This window comes from Ambystoma mexicanum, chromosome 9 (genome assembly GCF_040938575.1).
Source record: "Ambystoma mexicanum isolate Mex_15411 chromosome 9, UKY_AmexF1_1, whole genome shotgun sequence".
NCBI classification, from domain to species: Eukaryota; Metazoa; Chordata; class Amphibia; order Caudata; family Ambystomatidae; genus Ambystoma; species Ambystoma mexicanum.
The window spans coordinates 1,219,769,871-1,219,788,362 of record NC_090931.1 but is presented as its reverse complement, the minus strand read 5'-3'; the positions used below and the strand labels follow the sequence as shown (position 1 = coordinate 1,219,788,362).

The 18,492-nt window shown below is 47.0% G+C and overlaps 1 protein-coding gene across 2 annotated transcripts in view; it reads left to right on the top strand.

Annotated features, from left to right (window-relative positions):
- The window catches only part of RAB3GAP1 (RAB3 GTPase activating protein catalytic subunit 1), a 1,600,561-nt gene that overhangs the window by 1,235,545 nt on the left and 346,524 nt on the right, over positions 1-18,492 (top strand). For both annotated transcript variants that reach the window (XM_069616562.1, XM_069616561.1), the window contains exon 22: positions 327-442. In XM_069616562.1, the coding sequence (XP_069472663.1) occupies positions 327-442 (116 nt within the window). The remainder of the gene's footprint in view (positions 1-326; positions 443-18,492) is intronic.

Below are 18,492 nucleotides of genomic sequence, written 5' to 3'. Positions count from 1 at the left end.
TAACCATAGCAACATTTCAGTTTTGGGGAGGCAGGCATCGAAGATCGTTGACCACATTCCACACAAGGCTGCAGGCCCCTAGACCACTATGCCATCCACTACCAGGCTGCCCTTCTGAGCCAAGCAGCTGCGTATGATCACTGCCAAAAGCTGCCATTAAGGTGGCATCGCAGCATGCTGCTTTGCAGGCACCTCACGTCATAAGTAGTCAGGCTGCTCCTCCTCATTTTCCAGTGCCCCAATATTTATGGTTACACACCTTTTTGTACAAAAAGAAATGTTTTCAATGTGTTTTTGTTTTTATTTACTTTACATGTTTCATGCAGGATATCATAAATCAGATTATGAGTGTTGAAGCCACTATTGCAACAGCAAGATCACTGAAGGCCAAATTTGCAGTAGATGCATGTGAAGTAGCTGATGAAAAACAAGAACTGGAAAGGTGACTTTTTTGGTCCTGTGACGTTTTTCTTTATTTGTATTTCAAAACAGTACTTCAAAACATTCAGAACTGATGCTTGAACTCTGCCGTACTACTGTTGCGCCGTTCTCCCACTCCACCTTTCCACCTCCACCCTCTGATTTGACTTCTCGTCTAAATTCTCAATATACTTTCTTGCTGTTGCCATTGTTCTGTTATAGTCTCTCTCAACTCCTACCACGACTCCTATTCTCCTACTCCCGGTCGTCCTGATTACTCTCCCTCTTCTGCTATCCCTACTCCATTAACACTCTTCGTTTCTTACATTTCCTTCTCCTACTACCATTGTTGGTCTCCCGCTGCTTCTACTCACTAACACTCACTACCACTCTCTACAACTAACTACTGCTCTACTGCCTGTTCCATTTCAAAACATATCCTTCACGCACACTACCACTGCTACTTACTACCTTTTCCCCACTTGCTACCCTGCTACTCCCACTATCCCTTCTTCCAACTACTACCTCTGCCACTACCCACCACTACCACTTCACCACTCCTACTCCACCTTTACTACTTATGCTCTTGCCTTTCACACACAATACTCCACAAAGCCACTCCTTCCAATAGCCTCTCCACTACTTTTGCTCACGCCTCCTTTGGTCTCTCGGATGTCCTCCACCTGTCCTCACCCAACTAACCCAAACTCAAGCTTTCGCACACACCTCCATAAGTAACCCCCCCTCCCAGGATTCGATACTTACCCTGACCAAGAGCTTACCTGTCTCCATGGCGTCTGACATGGGCAAGGGCTTGGGAAGCTTCATAGCGGCTGGGAATCCATGCCCCCTTCTTGCTGCCTTTTTAGTATGGAGCCTGCAGGGGCTTGCAGGGACCTGGTGCTTTTCCAAGCCTCTTTGGAGGCTTTTATCCACAATAAGTCTCCTTGGTGGTTTAGTGGAACTGTCATCAATGAGGCCCCCCTGTAGGGGCTTTTTTTAATAAACACGAATGCCTGGTAGGTTGGTGGTGTCCTCGTAGCGCGGATTCAAGCCGACAGTCAGCTGGAGCTGCACTTTCCTCCTTATGCGGCGATCGCTGTTATCTGGGTTGTCGCATCCCATTGTTTGGTACTACTGAGCCATCTCCTCCTGTGGCCAGTGTTGTAGAAGGAGCCGTGCAACCCATCACTGCATCCCGCTGCATCTCCTTGTGACCTGGAAGCTGCCACTCACACACGATAAGTATGGGCAGGGAGGGCCGGTACCTTCACTCATAGATGAGGAAGGGGTGTTGAGCTGGGCTCCCTCCCCCCTGCCAGGGCCTGCAAGCATGATGGGAAATGCCCTGACCTCCAATATTCTGTTGCACGACACCCTGTACAGAAGCATCACTAACTTGGATGACTACTTTAACACGAAATTCTAATGGATTCCTTCCTCTCATAAATTCCTCATCCATGATATTCTATCTCCTCTGCTGTCCTCAAACGTTTTCACCACCAGGGGGTTGAAGGCTGCTCTGCTCGGTGCCAATATGCACCCTGTGCCAGAGCGAACATTGGGGATAGTAAAAGTAGAGTTGCTGCGCTCAATGACCCAGACTTCCTTTTTCTTTTCACACACACTCTACTTATTTGGGAACCCTGCTACAAATTAGTTCTGCTGCCTTATTCCTAAAACCATGTGAAGGGCTCTGCTTCAAGCCCTTTGTGGATTGTGGATGAGTGGTGCCTGTCTCTGACCTCAACAGGATAAGTCTATACTGCTAAGGGGAGGAACACAACCCGCAGGACTGCAGGTCAGGCCCATCATCATTATCAACGACTGTGTCCGTATCAACGCTTTTGGACACAGAGCCTTCTTTGAGAGGCCCATCAACGTCAAAATTCAAAGATCATTTGGCGCGTCGTTACACGCCCGGGTTGAGGAAAGATTTGATGTCCTCCTTTGAGAGATTTCTCGACGATAACATTGAGGGTGAGGAAATCCCTTTTGGGATAGAATCATGCGGCTAACAAATCCACCTGAAGAATTTTTCTTGGCGGAAGGTGTGATCGAGGGTCTGGCTGCTGATCTCTGAGGGGCAAGTTGTCTGGACACTTTCCCTGAAATTGATCTATACCAGCAATATCCCCCAGTGCCCATCTCAATGTAGCATACAGGTCAGTGATGGGGAAGGTGTCTGAGCTTACCATAACTGTCGAATTTCGTTTTTTTTTCTTCAGATTTACCTGTAACCATAACGTCCCTGTAATGTTTTTCCATTGAATTTCATAGGTTTTTGCTAGTGCAACTTACCCATAGCATCCCTTTAACAACGGTTTTGTTAGTGAATTTCATGTTTTTAGTAGGGCGCTGTAAGCAGAACGTTGCTTTAGCATAGTGTATTAATATATGATGCTATGTTTGTAGTACCGTAGCTACACCATAACGTCCCTTTAGCAATATTTTTGTGGCTGATTATGATACAAAGCTCCTTGTAGAGTGTCACAATGTAAGTGGCAATGAAGGGAGGCAGTGCGACGCGCATCGTATACCCTCCACACAATTGTGTGCTAAATGGAAGGAACCGTGGTACTGTGGAAAACACTGCAGTGCAAACAAGTAGAAATAGGTGGCTGTTGAAACAGATGGTTGTGCGTGTTGGAGTGTGTTTTCAAGAGCGCAAGTGCGCAACAGCAAGCACAAACATTATTCCTATACTTCCAAAAAGGTCAGCAAGGCAATGTGTATAGAGCGTGCAGAATATGGAAATGCAGCAATAGCAACAAGAACGCTATTTGTGGGGAAAACTGCTTGTGCTGTGAAACAATAGATTCCCATTTCTACAGTACGACAATGGCACAAGTTGTAAAAAGACAGAAATACAGTTCTTCACAATATACTGCGCTTTTTCCATTTCCGGACCAAATAAAAAATAATGCGCCTACATGGGTGCCTGCATATTGGGATAGAGATCGGAAACAGAAGCATTACCTGGCCTGCTACCTCCCTCAGAACAAACGCCACTGAAAATCGTGTTACATGGTGTGCATTTGTCCTTCCCCAATCAACAACAATAATATCGTCGGGATCGAGAGTCACCAAAGCCTCACACACACAAACAAAAAACAATCACCGCAGTGTAGGTGCTCTATATGCGTACAAACCCACATGATACACTCCACACAACTCCACCAGACTCTGTTTTCCATTCACTGTCAAGTAATGTACATACAATTCACCCGCAAAGCATACGCTGTGCGGGTACAACACACATCCATAAGCTCACCCTCTGCATGTAGGTCGACAAATATACTGTATACCACAGTCTGTGCGTCCACTCCACACCAAGAAAGCTTATTGCGCAATCAGGTGTCCTCCACAATCCCAAATATAAGATGGCCATATGCAAAAGGGGCGAATGTTAAACGTACTACCCTCCAACTGTCGCAATGTCTGCAGACTTTTGCAGGTGTGCGCACTCGGGAGTAGGGGAATAAATGTCAACTAGGGTAGGGGATGTCCTTTGTAGTTGTGCTCTTAAAAAAGCTGTTTTTTTTTTTAAACAGCTTCCACAGTAACAACTCTTTTTTCTGGCTTTTATAATGGCTTTTATAATTGTTTTTATTTGTTGCACGACGCCTCACATTCTTACAATAGCGTCTTCAGTGCAGCCTGTAGATTCGAAAAACCAAATGTCATTGCCACTGGGCGACAATGAAATGCCATTTCCATTGAGAAGGTACACATACCGATAACCAATGTTGTAATTCTCACAGGAGTACATTCTAGCAGCAGGAAAAAATGACACATGCTTCTGTTGATAAGACGCCTTCCCACCTCTGGCTGCCGACAACATTCATTGGAATAGTTCTATACTGGACTTGGTGGTATACATGAGAAAAGCACCTTTGCACTGGCAAAAATGTGCTGCACTTCTTTTATCATCTTTTTGAGTTGACGGTACACACTTGCACAAGCTAAGGGACCCAAAAGCAATGCTCCATAGTGCACTACCACAACGTGTACAGTACTTAAAAAGTGGCCACTCGACATTCTGCAAGCAAATGGTCAAAAGTATGGACAGGGACACTGCACCACAAAGCATCCACTTCGTCCAAATTCAAATTGTTATAAGGCGTCTTTCCACTGCATACTAGAGCAGATCTAGCACAAAGTGATCACCCATTATGAAAACTGTGCGTCTCGCCATCTCTGCCGGCCTCAATAAACACAGTAATGAAACCGAATATGGCCGCCCTTTCCTGTGACGCACACTCCAACCACCTGATTGGACAATTGCAACAATCGCATTTCCATTGGCCAGCATGTTCAAAAGCACAGAATGCAGCATGTGCGCCTCGCAAAGTATCGTGAGAGCAACGCCCCAGTAAATCATGAACAGTCCTTCTTCCCTTTCCACTATCCTCTTCCCACAACACCCTTATTAAATATTGGTAAGTAATCACACACGCATCCACCAATGCCCTCCAAGACTTCACCATTTTACAATGACAGTTCTCCACAAGACTTCATATGTACCGTTACAAAATCAGCCTGCACGTGTGCTGTTATTGGGAAGCACGTCCGGTGGAAAGTTCAGTGAAACATTCCAGGAGTTATACATGCACATTCATCCACATAAGCACCCATCACCACAAAACAAAGGTATGACATTTTTTTTGTCAGTATGGTCAGAACTCTGTTATAAGTGCCTCTGCGCACAATATCTGCCTCTAAGCGTCCACTACATGTTTAAAATGCATACTGATGTTCCTCCCATCTCCTACCATAAAGTGGCAATGTTTTGGTATGTGCTTGCAATGTTTTCATTTACCCATATCATACACTATATTAGCGAAACAGGAACTCTGTTCTTGCCTTCCCACAATGGTATGCAAATTGTTCCCCACTAACCCACCTACTACATAACACGTAAAAAGAAGTCACTAAAGCCACCACTGAATGTATTTTAGCAACCAACAGTCCCTTTCTAAAAGGTCCTTGTCTGCACGGGTGTGGTGCTTTGCACGCTGCGCTGTTGCCACAGGCTCTTTTTAAATCTGCCAGCTTCCACTCTGCACCCTCATCAACTCATCCATAAGAGGAGTGTGCAACTTGTCCTTCGCCTGAACGACAGGGATCGAATCTCTGCTCTACTAAAATGGCTGCAATTGCTCCCAGTGGCTGCGAAAAATAAAATAAAAGCCCTGTGCATTATGCAGAAGGCCTTCTAGTCCCTGGGACCTCAATACCTTGCACTCTCACTTCCTAAATATCTGCTTGCTCCTGCTCTTCCCTCATGCTCCTCCTACTCCCTCTGGGTCAGTTGCTTCTACACGCAACCAGATGGTGGTAGATGTGTTTCTTCCACTGGGGCCTCCCTGTGCAACATGCTTTCTGTATCCATGGACCTTGAGGAGAAGCATTGTAGGCTCTAAAAGCACCTGAAAACCTTTCCATGTGCTTCTTCTTTTTCCCCTCCTCTCCCCTACTCACTTCCTGGCTAAAAAGTATTCTGCACTGGTTTCCTACCCACCCTATAATCTGTGCCCCATGCCACCTTCCACCCTACAGTTCCACCCCCTGCACTGGCTTTCTGCCAACTCCCGCACTTGGGGACTGTTTTTTAGAACCCTAACAATCCAGCCACCACTTGATGTCTACACTTAGCCTTGCACTTGCCACCACCGGGCATAGTTGATTGTATTTCTATTTTTTATTGTTCCCATGTACTGCACTTTGCTCTCCCCTCTCCCATTCACTTGTGCACTCTCAATGTCAGCTGGCCTAGAGGAATCAATGTCTCTGTGTGGCCTCCATTCCGCCTCCCTTTCCTCGGCGCGCCTTCACACACTTGTATAGTGGCGCTATACAAATGGCACAAAATACCATAGCACATAATATCATATGATGCAAACACTGCACCCATAACAACATGATGCCTGCCACGTACCTTGTACGCTTCATAATATGGTCTTCCCATTGTAATGCATGTACTACAAATGTCGGAAAAGGGATCCCACAAAAGCAGCAGGGAATGTATATTAGCAACTTAAGCAAGTGCGTGCAGTGCATGCATACAAACAGGATGCATGCCCCTTACCTTGCACACTTTCGCCATAGCCTCCTACATTTATCTGTACAAACAGACCTTCTGTCACAGTGCTTGTGTACCCACCAAAACCAGCAACCACATTGCCCAATGGCTTAGCCTCCACAATGCCAATGCTATAGGTGCTATCCTAAAAACAGCCGGATCTGCCATGTCTAATCCTCAAAGTCCAGCGGAATCCGCTGCATTACCGTGCTAGAAACTGGAGGGGGTTTTGGGGGTTTAGGGGGGGAATGTAAGACAGGGGTGGGGATTGTGTCTTTAGGATTATCTCTAAAAACACTTATATATTTTTTTGTTTTGTTTTTGTCGTGTGTTTACGTGCATTCATAAAAAAATTTCTTGTTTTTCTCTCTATTGCTCACTGTCTGTTTACTTCTCCTCGGCCATGCACCCAACAGTTTAGGCCTTCAACACTCTCACTGCTACATAATGGCACCATCCATTTTACCATGTCACCAACAAAGACAACCCACATCCACATACACAGCACTGCCACCAGCACTCCTACCCAACCTGCACACCGCCATACAGGAAAAATTGCTACACTTATCACAATGTACAAACACAGCACTGTCTCCTGCACCCCATTGCACTTTCATTCACATAGTACGTACGTACGTACCCACTTCCATTCACAAAGTAATGTGACCGTAAACCTACCCACATACTGTTTGCAACATTGCTCCTACTCCAACCAATCTGCACACACCACACTATGCAAGCACCCCCTATACAGTATACAGAGTCACACATGCATTGCTGCGGTGTGTGAGCTGAAGCCGTAGGCTCTTGGGAGCATGGCCACTGGCCTTGTGCCATGCACCCAATAGTGTAATCCTTCACCAAACCCACCCCAACTGCATGCACCCATGCATGCCACCATGTCCCCAACCACCGCTTACATCCACATAGCACAGGCACCCTTGCTCCCACCCACTCTATGCCATAACCAATTCATTCCCCTTCTGAAATGTGCCTGCCACCATTCATCACGGAAAGAGGTCGCCGCAGACATGTCGCCAATATAGAACCAAAACACAGTCTCCTGCACCCCTGTCCACTTTCATTCAAATACTACGGACGTACCCACTTCCATTCACAAAGTATGGTATCACTGCCAATCTACCCACATACTGTTTGCAACATTGCTCCTACTCCAACCAATCTGCACACACCACTCTATGCAAGCACCCCCCTATACAGTATACAGAGTCACACATGCATTGCTTCGGTGTGTGAGCTGAAGCCCTAGGCTCTTGAGAGCATGGGCTCCGGCCTAGGGCCATGCACCCAATAGTCTAATCCTTCAACAGACCCACTGCAACTACATGCACCCATGCATGCCACCATGACCTCAACTACCGCAATCCATCCGCATAGTACATCCACCCGCACTCCCACCCACCCTATGTCATGTGCAATTTACTCCCTGTCATGATCACCAGCAAGATTCCTAGTTCTGTTCATTCAAAAAGAATTCCTATAAGCTGGTCCTTAGCCTGGCACTCTTAGGTTACTAAGCAAGCTAGGTACTGATTCCTATTTAGGCATTTACTTCCTGGTGTCCTAACATGGCCACCAGTTTGATATCCTGGGAATTGCAGTGCAGGTCTATGCATTGGGGTTTGTTTCCTTTATTAGCCCCACCCCCTGGAGGTCCTCGCTTCGCGTTTGTTCTGCCGTTGCAGTGCAACGCTTACCGCGGTTCCCTGCAATTACCTCAGCACTCATAGCCACCGTTTTCCCGAATCCATTTACTTTTTCTAGTCACTTTAATTCCTATTCCCTATGTTCTTCTGGTATTGTTTCCTCGTCCGTGTTGCTAGTTTTTGCCGCTTTATGGTCACCTCACAAAGTTTAGTCAGGAGAGTATCCAGTCAGACACGCTGTGACATTCTACTCCCTCAGGTGTTCCAGTCAGCGCTTCATCGGAATTCTTCTTTCATAACTCACGCAAGTAAAAATGTTTTCAAACTATCAGTATAGTTAGTTGTTTAGTGTTTATTTTCAGTGAACGTTATATCACTGAAATGAATTAAGGTGCTACAAATAGTCGCAGAGTACCGTCGGTCGTTACCCGGCCTCTGCAGTTGTTCTAAGAGAACTCTCTCTTTAGTTCCATGTTTATACCAAAGTATTTTACTAATTTAAATTCATTAGTGTTCCTCAGCCACAACAACCATAAAAAAACATAAACACCTGTGAGTTCCAGAGAAAATTAAAGCTGACTCAGCACCCTACTTAGCTATCGCTAGTTTTTATACGTAGAGTTGCTGCTCTGCTCTGCGTCCTCCATCATTTCCTACTGCCTGTTATGTATTCCCTACTACGCAGTCCTAGACCATAATTAATAAATAATTAGGTTTTAGTCAGAAAGAACACCCTAGGCTGTCAGTTAGCATTACACCTTACTCCAGCGTTTTCCTATTATTCCCTTCCATTTACTGCCCCGTTTTCCATAGGTTACTTAAATCCCGATAGGAGACCTTTTACCACAATCAATGTTCAGAACTTGCTCCCCTGCAACAGAGCAGGATGGAGAGCTCATTAATCTAAAACTAAAAACACAGGTGAGCAGTTCCATCATTTACAGAGAAATAATTTTGAATAATTCCAATTAAGCATAGTGTTTACAGGTTGAGGTTATTAATGGGGTTTTCTAGGAAGTAAATCAATGTCCTCCCATTACAGAATTCTACTGACTATGCTCATCTAAGAAAACCCTTCCAGAACACACACACACCAGACCAGAGCGCTCCTGCAGAGTTCAGGTAAGCGTTACACTCCCCTTCTCACAATCACCTGCCACCACTCACCACAGAAAGAGGTCGCTGCAAACCGCTCTCGGCAGAAGCTATCGTGCCGTTACGACAGCTGCCTGAAATCGCCACACAAAATTGTTGGCTGTCTAGGTACCCGGGAAATCGTGCTATACACACCAATACTGCAGCCATTCCTCCGTCTTCTTCCACCTACTTACATATGTCACATTAACCACTTGTCACTCCCCCACCTTTTCCCTCTCTTGCTGCAGCCAACACATGGCGTTCGGTACATTTTGCAGACCCTTTCGCCAGGCGCACTGTCCTCCGAGACACCATGGCAGCGTTTTGCAAATATTGTTGACGCACAGCATGCTTCCCTCCAGCCAACCACCGGCCAGGTCTAAAGTTCTCCGACAGCATGCCGTACCGCAAGCCAATGACACTTCTGTCCGCGGAGAGAAAAGGGTCAGCGGAGCGGACCAAGATATAACACATTTTTAGAGACGTACATTTCAGTTGTTTCCAACAAAAATACTGGTCCGATTCCCACCAAAGACACAAAAGCATGCTTTCTGACCCAAACCTCCGCTCCTGCCGCAAATTTGGTAAAAATCCATCCAGCCATTCGGGTTGTAGCCGTGCGTAAAGTTTTTCCCCATTCAGTCTATGGAAGAAAAAAAAATTGCGATTCTGTTATGTTCCGGCCCTGGAAGGTTTGGCAAAAATGGTCCCTTTCCCGACTTAGGTGAGCGATCTACGACTAGAACCGTTTCGTACGGTCTAGTCTTCTTCCAAGATGGCCGCCCCCGGTCAGTGTTGCTATAACAACGCACTGAGACCTACACTCAGTGCGTTGTATCGCTTCCACTTCCTGTTTGTGACTTTGTTTACTCTGGCTCGTTACGCTTTCTGGTCGCTCTGGTTCCAGGTCCTTTCCTAGGGAGTTGTTTCCCGGCTTCCGTCCTTCCTTGCTCTGCTTCTATCCGCCCGGATTGATTCGTTTCCATCTTTCCTCGCTTCCACTCTCTCTCTCTCCTCCGACCTTCAGTAGATTTAACTCCTTTGTCCGGACTTCGATTCCCAGTGCCAACTCGAATCGGGTCGCTTTATTCCCTCACTTTCCTGTGCCCCTGCACACTCTAAAGCTGCCCTTGGCGCTCTGTTCTGTTTTCCTCTTCCTTCTGCCTTTCTCTATATACCTTTACCTTTCTCTGGAAATCCACCACCGGAAAGATCAAGCTCGAAGTTCAGCCTCTGTGCTTCAGGGTTTTTTGGTGCCGCAGACGCTTTTTCCCTGATTACTTGGACGGGCTTACTGGGGGTCCCACTTGGCGGGGAGATCCTCAGTTGCCAAGGTGGCCTCCAGTGGAGTTCGTCCCTACCTCCACGATAAGAAGGTCAAGGGCCAAGGAAAGAAGACTCGGACGACCACTACTAGAGGAAGCAGAGGGTCCTCAAGAACTTTGAACACTTCCTCAAAAACCTCAGGTGAGGAGGGGTCACGGGAGAGAGACCTAGCCGTTAGCAATCTTGACCGTATACAACGCCCGAAAACACATATGGCTACCCTGGAACAATATCAGGAGTTGGTGGCCGCCATCCAGGGTCTCACAGTACAAATGCAAAACATGCAGGCAGAGAACAACTCTTTGAGACAACAAGCGGCCGCCCGCAATGAGGATAGAGGAGACCTTCCCCCGATGCCGCTATCGTTTGGCAAGTATGATGGAAATCCCAGGACTTGGAAGGAATTTATGGATGTCTGTAAGGTGTACTTCATGTTTAGACCAAAGACCTTCGAGACAGATAAGGCGAAGGTGGGTTTCCTAATCTCAAGCTTGGTGGGGAACGCGTTGGCATGGGCCACTCCACTAGTGACTAATAATGACCCAGTCTTACAGAATTTTGATCAATTTTCGCAACAGTTTCAAGCAAGATTCGATCGCCCGGAGGTGGTCTTTGCTTCATATGAGGCAATGTTGGACATCAGGCAGGGTGGTGCAGACGTCCAAACTTATGTTTCCAAATTTCAGAAGCTGGCTTCCGAGGCTGGATGGCCTGATTCGGCACAACAAACCATCTTTAGGAGGGGTTTACACGAAGAACTCAAAGATGAACTAGCTCGGGTTTCACGACCTGGCTCGTTTCAAGAACTGGTTACCTTAACTCTACAGATCGAATATCGGCTCAATGAGAGACGCCTTGAGAAGAGACGGCAACGAGGTTACTCTCCCTCGTATGACCCTCCTCCAGCAACCAAGCTGGTACCTAAACCAGAGTTTGTATTTGAAGAACCTATGCAGATTGGATCAGCCAGGGGCCCGCTGACACCTGAAGAAAGACGAAGAAGACGTGAATTGGGTCTATGTATGTATTGTGGGTCATCTAAACATTTACTCCGGAATTGTCCCGATGTGCCTCCCCGGAAGAAGGGAAACGCTACCCCCCGAGTCTGTGCAGGGGCGACTTCGGGGGACACCATCGCAAGCCCTGCGATCACACCCAAGCCTCAGGTGTAGCTGAGGATTCTCGCTTAATGGTATTCCAGGTTCGATTACAGTTGTCTACCGAGAAGTCTGTGGAGGTTTTGGCGATGTTGGATAGCGGCGCGGCAGGGAACTTTGTGGATGGGGTCTGGGCTACGGATCAAGGAGTTCTCTGTCAGCCTAAACACCGAGCTATTCCTGTCGAAGGAGTTGATGGTACACCTCTTGTTTCTGGACCCATCGTTTCCGAGAACGAACCTTTATGGATACAGATGGGTGATCACCAAGAAAAGATCAGTTTCGATGTGATAAGAGCGGCTCATTTCCCCATTGTACTGGGGATCCCTTGGCTCAGAAAGCATAATCCCGACATCAATTGGTCCCTCAACACATTAAGATTTGACTCTGAGTTCTGTCATAAGAACTGCCTTAGTAAGCAGGTACCAGAGAGACAGGAGGGGCGAAGTAACACTCTACAGACTAGAGTTGTCTCGAGCGTTCCGCTGGTCTACCAAGGTTATTCTGAAGTGTTCGAAGACAAGGTTCCACTTCTTTTGCCACCTCACAGACCAGAAGACTGCTCCATCGAGTTACAGGAGGGTGCAGTGGTGCCCTTTGGAAGAATGTTCCCTCCATCTCTCCCAGAAAGGAAGACCCTCAAGGAATATCTGGAGGAGAATCTGGAGAATGGACTTATCCGGGAGTCACGATCTCCTGGTGGGGCCTCCCTGTTCTTTATACCCAAGAGGGGAACTACAGAACTAAGGCCCTGCATTGACTTCAGAGGTCTCAATAGGATCACCTGTAGAGATCGATATCCAATGCCACTAATAAGAGATATCCTGGAGGCAGTGCAGGGGTCACATCTATTCACCAAGTTGGACCTTAGGGGGACCTATCATCTCCTTAGGATTAAGGAAGGAGATGAATGGAAGACTGCTTTTAGGACTCCCCTAGGCCATTTCGAATACAGGGTGATGCCTTTTGGTCTGGTCAATGCCCCTGCAATATTCCAAAGATTTATGGATCGTCTATTTTCAGATTTACTATACCGATCCGTAGTTGTTTATCTAGACGACATCCTTATATTTTCTGTACATCTGAACGAACACATCCAGGTGGTAAAGGAAGTTCTAAGACGTCTTCAGGAGAATCAGCTCTTAGTTAAGCTCAAAAAATGTCAATTTCATGTGGACTCTATCCCCTATTTAGGTTTCATCCTATCCAATAAAGGTATCAAGATGGATCCAGGAAAGATCGAGGCCATATTACGATGGCCAGAACCCAGGTGTGTCAAGGAGATTCAAAGGTTTCTAGGTCTGGCGAATTTTTATCGTCGATTCATCCCTCACTTCTCTAAGATTGTTCTACCACTCACAGCACTATTAAAACAAGGGGTTAGGTTTCAGATGGACTCCGACGCAATACAGTCTTTTCAGTATCTCAAGAGTTTGTTTACTTCTGCTCCCATTCTAATTCAACCTGACCAGACACGTCCCTTTGTTTTGGAGACAGATGCATCGGAGACTGCCATTGGAGCGGCCCTGCTCCAGAAATCAGAGGACACAGCTGAACATCCGATAGCTTATTTTTCCAAGACCTTGAGTCCTAGTGAAAGAAATTACTCTGTACTGGAGAAAGAGCTTCTGGCAATGAAGAAAGCCTGTGAGGAATGGAGGCACCTCTTACAAGGATCCCTGGAGCCCTTTGTCATAAGAACTGACCATCATAATTTGCGAGTGCTACAACAGATGGAGTGCACCAACGCTAGACATGCTAGGTGGGCCTATTATTTTTCTCAATTCGATTTCCACCTTACATATCTACCAGGTTCTCAAAATATCTTGGCAGACGCACTGTCTAGAAGTTGGGACGTTTCTTCTGAGACACAGTCCAGCAACGAGCTGCTCCTTGCCAACAAGAAATTTATCTCAGTGGTTTCTAGGTTTCTGCAGGCAATACAAGAGGAGATTCAGCGCAGCAACCGAGTAGACCCCAATCTTCTTCTCAAAGACGGACTATTATTTCACGACTCAGCTTTATTCATCCCAACACAGAATCTGAGGACACAGGTGCTGAGGTGGTGCCATGAGTCTCCCCTGGCAGGACATAAGGGTCTGAGGAATACGACGGAATTGGTGAGGAGACTTTTCTGGTGGTCAACCTTGTCTCAAGACGTCAAACAATACGTGTTCTCGTGTCCGGTATGTGCAGCGAACAAACCCCAACTGGTAGACCCTTGGGTCTGTTGCAACAACCGGAGGTACCATCTCAGCCCTGGGAACACGTGTCTACTGACTTTATAGTGGATTTGCCACCCTCGGAAGGTCTTAGAACCATTATGGTCACTGTGGATTCCTTTAGTAAGATGGCCCACTTTATTGCACTTGCAGGACTCCCAACAGCTCCAGAAATGGCAACAGTATTCCTTCGTGAAATAGTACGACTGCATGGGTTGCCCAAAACAGTTCTTTCCGACCGAGGGTCGCAGTTTACATCACGATTCTGGGCTTCCTTGTGTAAACAAATAGGGATACAGAGAGCACTATCATCGGGATTCCACCCACAAAGTAATGGCCAGACTGAGAGACTTAATGCCACTCTAGAACAATACCTCCGAAGTTTCTGTAACAGGGAGCAAGACAACTGGTCTTCCTTGTTACCCTTGGCAGAATTTTCGTATAATAACACCTATCATTCTGCCATAAAGATGAGTCCGTTTTTGTGCACCTATGGATTCCACCCTTCCCACGTACCAGGCCTTCGGAAGAACTGTTCAGACTCTCCCACTGTGGACAGTTTATTGGAAACAATTCGATCCACCCAAAAGATGGCCCTGAAGGCATTGGAGGACAGCCGCAAGAAGACAAAAGAGAGGGAAGAACGGCATAGACGAAGTAACCCGGAATGGACACCTGGAACGATGGTTTGGCTTTCGACCAAATACCTACCTAGATGGTTACACCTTGGCAAATTTGCTCCAAAATACCTGGGACCCTACCCAATCATCAAACAAGTTAACCCAGTAGCATACCGTCTCCGACTCCCCCAGAAGATGAAGAGAATTCATCCAGTGTTTCATACTTCCCTGTTAAAGCCTTATGTGCCGGATTCCTACCAAAGGCCCAGAATCCAACCAAGGATACCTCCTGTATCTGAGCCTGAAGAATATGAAGTGTCTCAAGTGGTGGACTCCAGATATTACCGGGGGTCCCTACAATATCTGATCCATTGGAAGGGATACTCAGTGGCGGAACGTACCTGGGAACCCTGTCATCACATCCATGCACCTCGTCTGTTGCGAATGTTCCACAGAAAACACCCTGGCAAGCTGGGGGGAACCCCGAGAAGAGGTCATACTGTTATGTTCCGGCCCTGGAAGGTTTGGCAAAAATGGTCCCTTTCCCGACTTAGGTGAGCGATCTATGACTAGAACCGTTTCGTACGGTCTAGTCTTCTTCCAAGATGGCCGCCCCCGGTCAGTGTTGCTATAACAACGCACTGAGACCTACGCTCAGTGCGTTGTATCGCTTCCACTTCCTGTTTGTGACTTTGTTTACTCTGGCTCGTTACGCCTTCTGGTCGCTCTGGTTCCAGGTCCTTTCCTAGGGAGTTGTTTCCCGGCTTCCGTCCTTCCTTGCTCTGCTTCTATCCGCCCGGATTGATTCGTTTCCATCTTTCCTCGCTTCCACTCTCTCTCCTCCGACCTTCAGTAGATTTAACTCCTTTGTCCGGACTTCGATTCCCAGTGCCAACTCGAATCGGGTCGCTTTATTCCCTCACTTTCCTGTGCCCCTGCACACTCTAAAGCTGCCCATGGCGCTCTGTTCTGTTTTCCTCTTCCTTCTGCCTTTCTCTATATACCTTTACCTTTCTCTGGAAATCCACCACCGGAAAGATCAAGCTCCAAGTTCAGCCTGTGTGCTTCAGGGTTTTTTGGTGCCGCAGACGCTTTTTCCCTGATTACTTGGACGGGCTTACTGGGGGTCCCACTTGGCGGGGAGTTCCTCAGTTGCCAAGGTGGCCTCCAGTGGAGCTCGTCCCTACCTCCACGATAAGAAGGTCAAGGGCCAAGGAAAGAAGACTCGGACGACCACTACTAGAGGAAGCAGAGGGTCCTCAAGAACTTTGAACACTTCCTCAGAAACCTCAGGTGAGGAGGGGTCACGGGAGAGAGACCTAGCCGTTAGCAATCTTGACAGATTCCTCCCCGCCCACCATAACTTTGCCCCCTCCCCCAACTTGGTGAAAATATTCAGAGCTGACCATATACTTTTTTTGCAAAGTTTGGTGAGGATTCATCCAGGGGTTAGCGGAGTTATAAACCACCGAAAAAGTGCTCTTCCTATGAGTTTAGCACTTAACCATAACTACACGCCCGCTACTGCGCGCCGTCTAATATATATAGATATATATATCTCTATCTGAGGCTTGTGGAATCTGCTTAAATCACCTGCTATGCATAGGCTGACATCTACTAGAAGCTGCAGAGTATTACAGTTGTTTTCGAAATTCGAAAAGGGACGTCGACGGGGCGTGCCAGTAACACTATCCCTAGTGTGACGTCCACTGTACACATGGTCCTTCACGCGTCGGGGTCCCTCAGATTGTTTTTTTCCACCATCGTGAGCGGTCGCTTATCGTGGAGTGCAATTTCAGCTAACGCCATTAACTTTATCGAAGTTTAAAAATAGTTACTCTTACTGTCCTTTTTTGACCGCCATGTCTTGACGCGGTGAAGAATCAATGATCGAAGGACAAGACGAACCGTCGGACGAAGAAACTTTGACGGATTCCTTTCAACTTTGGAAGGCCAACGGGCCTAAGCCCTTACAGTAGGGAGAGTGGGGGGTGGTCATTTCACAATGTATTTCTTTTTAAAAAAAAAATAAAATGTATTAATTTATTCAAACCAAACAATACAAGCCAAACACGCAGTGCATATATCAACAGTTCAATTGTTCATCGCTTAATTCCGGTCGCTGCTCTCCTCATCCCACCCCGCCTTACGAGCCTATTTATTCCACACCCTCTGTATCTGCCTCACGTGGTGGGGTCTCACTTTCCGTGGATTCTGTCAGATCTTGTGTTGTTCCAAACAATTCCACTATTAATGATTTCCATGCCATCAGGGTTCCCGCCTCCTCCTCTCCCCCTACATTGCTTGCCTCTTGCCACACCATGGTTTCTTCCTCCGCCCATTTCTGCAACTCTTTCCACCACACCTCCACCTGTGGCCTGTGACATGTCTTCCAGCCCATGGCAATCCATCTTTTTGCGAGCACATATGCTAGATCTTTCAATTTACTAACATGCTTAAGTTTCTGCAACCTGGGGGAACCCCCCCCAGCAAGCAGGCCCAGGCTGTATCTATGATGATCGTGACCCCCTTTTCCGCTAGTTTCTGTGCTACTTCACCCCAGAAACACTCAATTACTGGGCATGACCAAAACATGTGTACCATGTCAGCCTTTTCTTCGTCGCATTTGGGACATGCCTGTCGTCCAGCATTTTCAAACCTAGATATCCTCTGAGGTGTCATATATGCCTTGTGCGTAATATACAGTTGTATCCGTTTTAGTCTCGCATTCCTTGACACCTTCTTGTGGTATCCCAGGGCACGTTCCCACATCCCATCCTCTATCGGGGCTCCTACTTCCGCTTCCCAGTCTAGTCTCAATTGTGTTAATTCCTTCCCGACCTTAGACATCATCATCTCGTACAGTCTAGAGATCTCATGCCCCCCCTCCGTTATATCATATATTGTGTCTATGGTAGCATCTGGTTCTTCTTCCAGTACTGTTTCGGGCCATGTTTTCCTAATTCTCTGCACCATTCTGTGATACGTGATATACTGGCCCGTGTGTAACCCCGTTTCCTCCCCCAGCACTTTAAAATCTATGATAGTCCCCTCTCGCCAGATATCTCCCATCGTTACCAACCCCACCGATTCCCAATGGTTCCTAATTATCCTCCTTAGCTGCTTATCTCCCCCTGCCAGCCAGCTAGCGGTCCCTGCGGGGAGCATGGGAATGGGTTCTCCATTATCCGGCATGCCCGGCGCCACATCCTCCACCCAAGCATCATCATCATTTTAGGGCGCTCTTCCATTTCTGTCTTGGGCAGCCAGATCATCTCTCTTAAATAAAATGGGGCACAATCATGTCCAAACAACCTAGATTCGGGGGTCACTTCATCTGAGAGCCATTTGGCCATATATTGCAGCTGGCTCGCTACATAATAAACCTCATAATTAGGCAGTTTTATCCCCCCTTTTTCATAAAAGTTCTGCAGCTTCCATAGCGCCACCCTACTCCGGGTACCATGCCACAGGAAATCCCTACACATGCTTTTTAGTTTAGTGAAAAACCTCTTGGGTATCAGGTATGGTATATTCCCAAAATAATGCAGGAGCCTAGGTAGGACCACCATCTTCATCATTGCCCCTCGTCCCATCATTGCTAAGGGCAATTTCACCCAGAATTTCATACACTTCTCGATTTTCACAATGGCTACCTCAGTATTGTGCCTATGTTCCTCTTCAACCGTATGGTACACGTCTATCCGAAGTTACCGAAAAGTACTAACCGCCCATGGTATTTGTAACACCGGTAGCCGTCCCACAGGGGTTCCCTTATAACTGCCTCACGGGAAAATACTAGATTTTTGAGGATTCACCGCTATTCCAGACAGCCCCGCATATCCTTCCATCACCTCC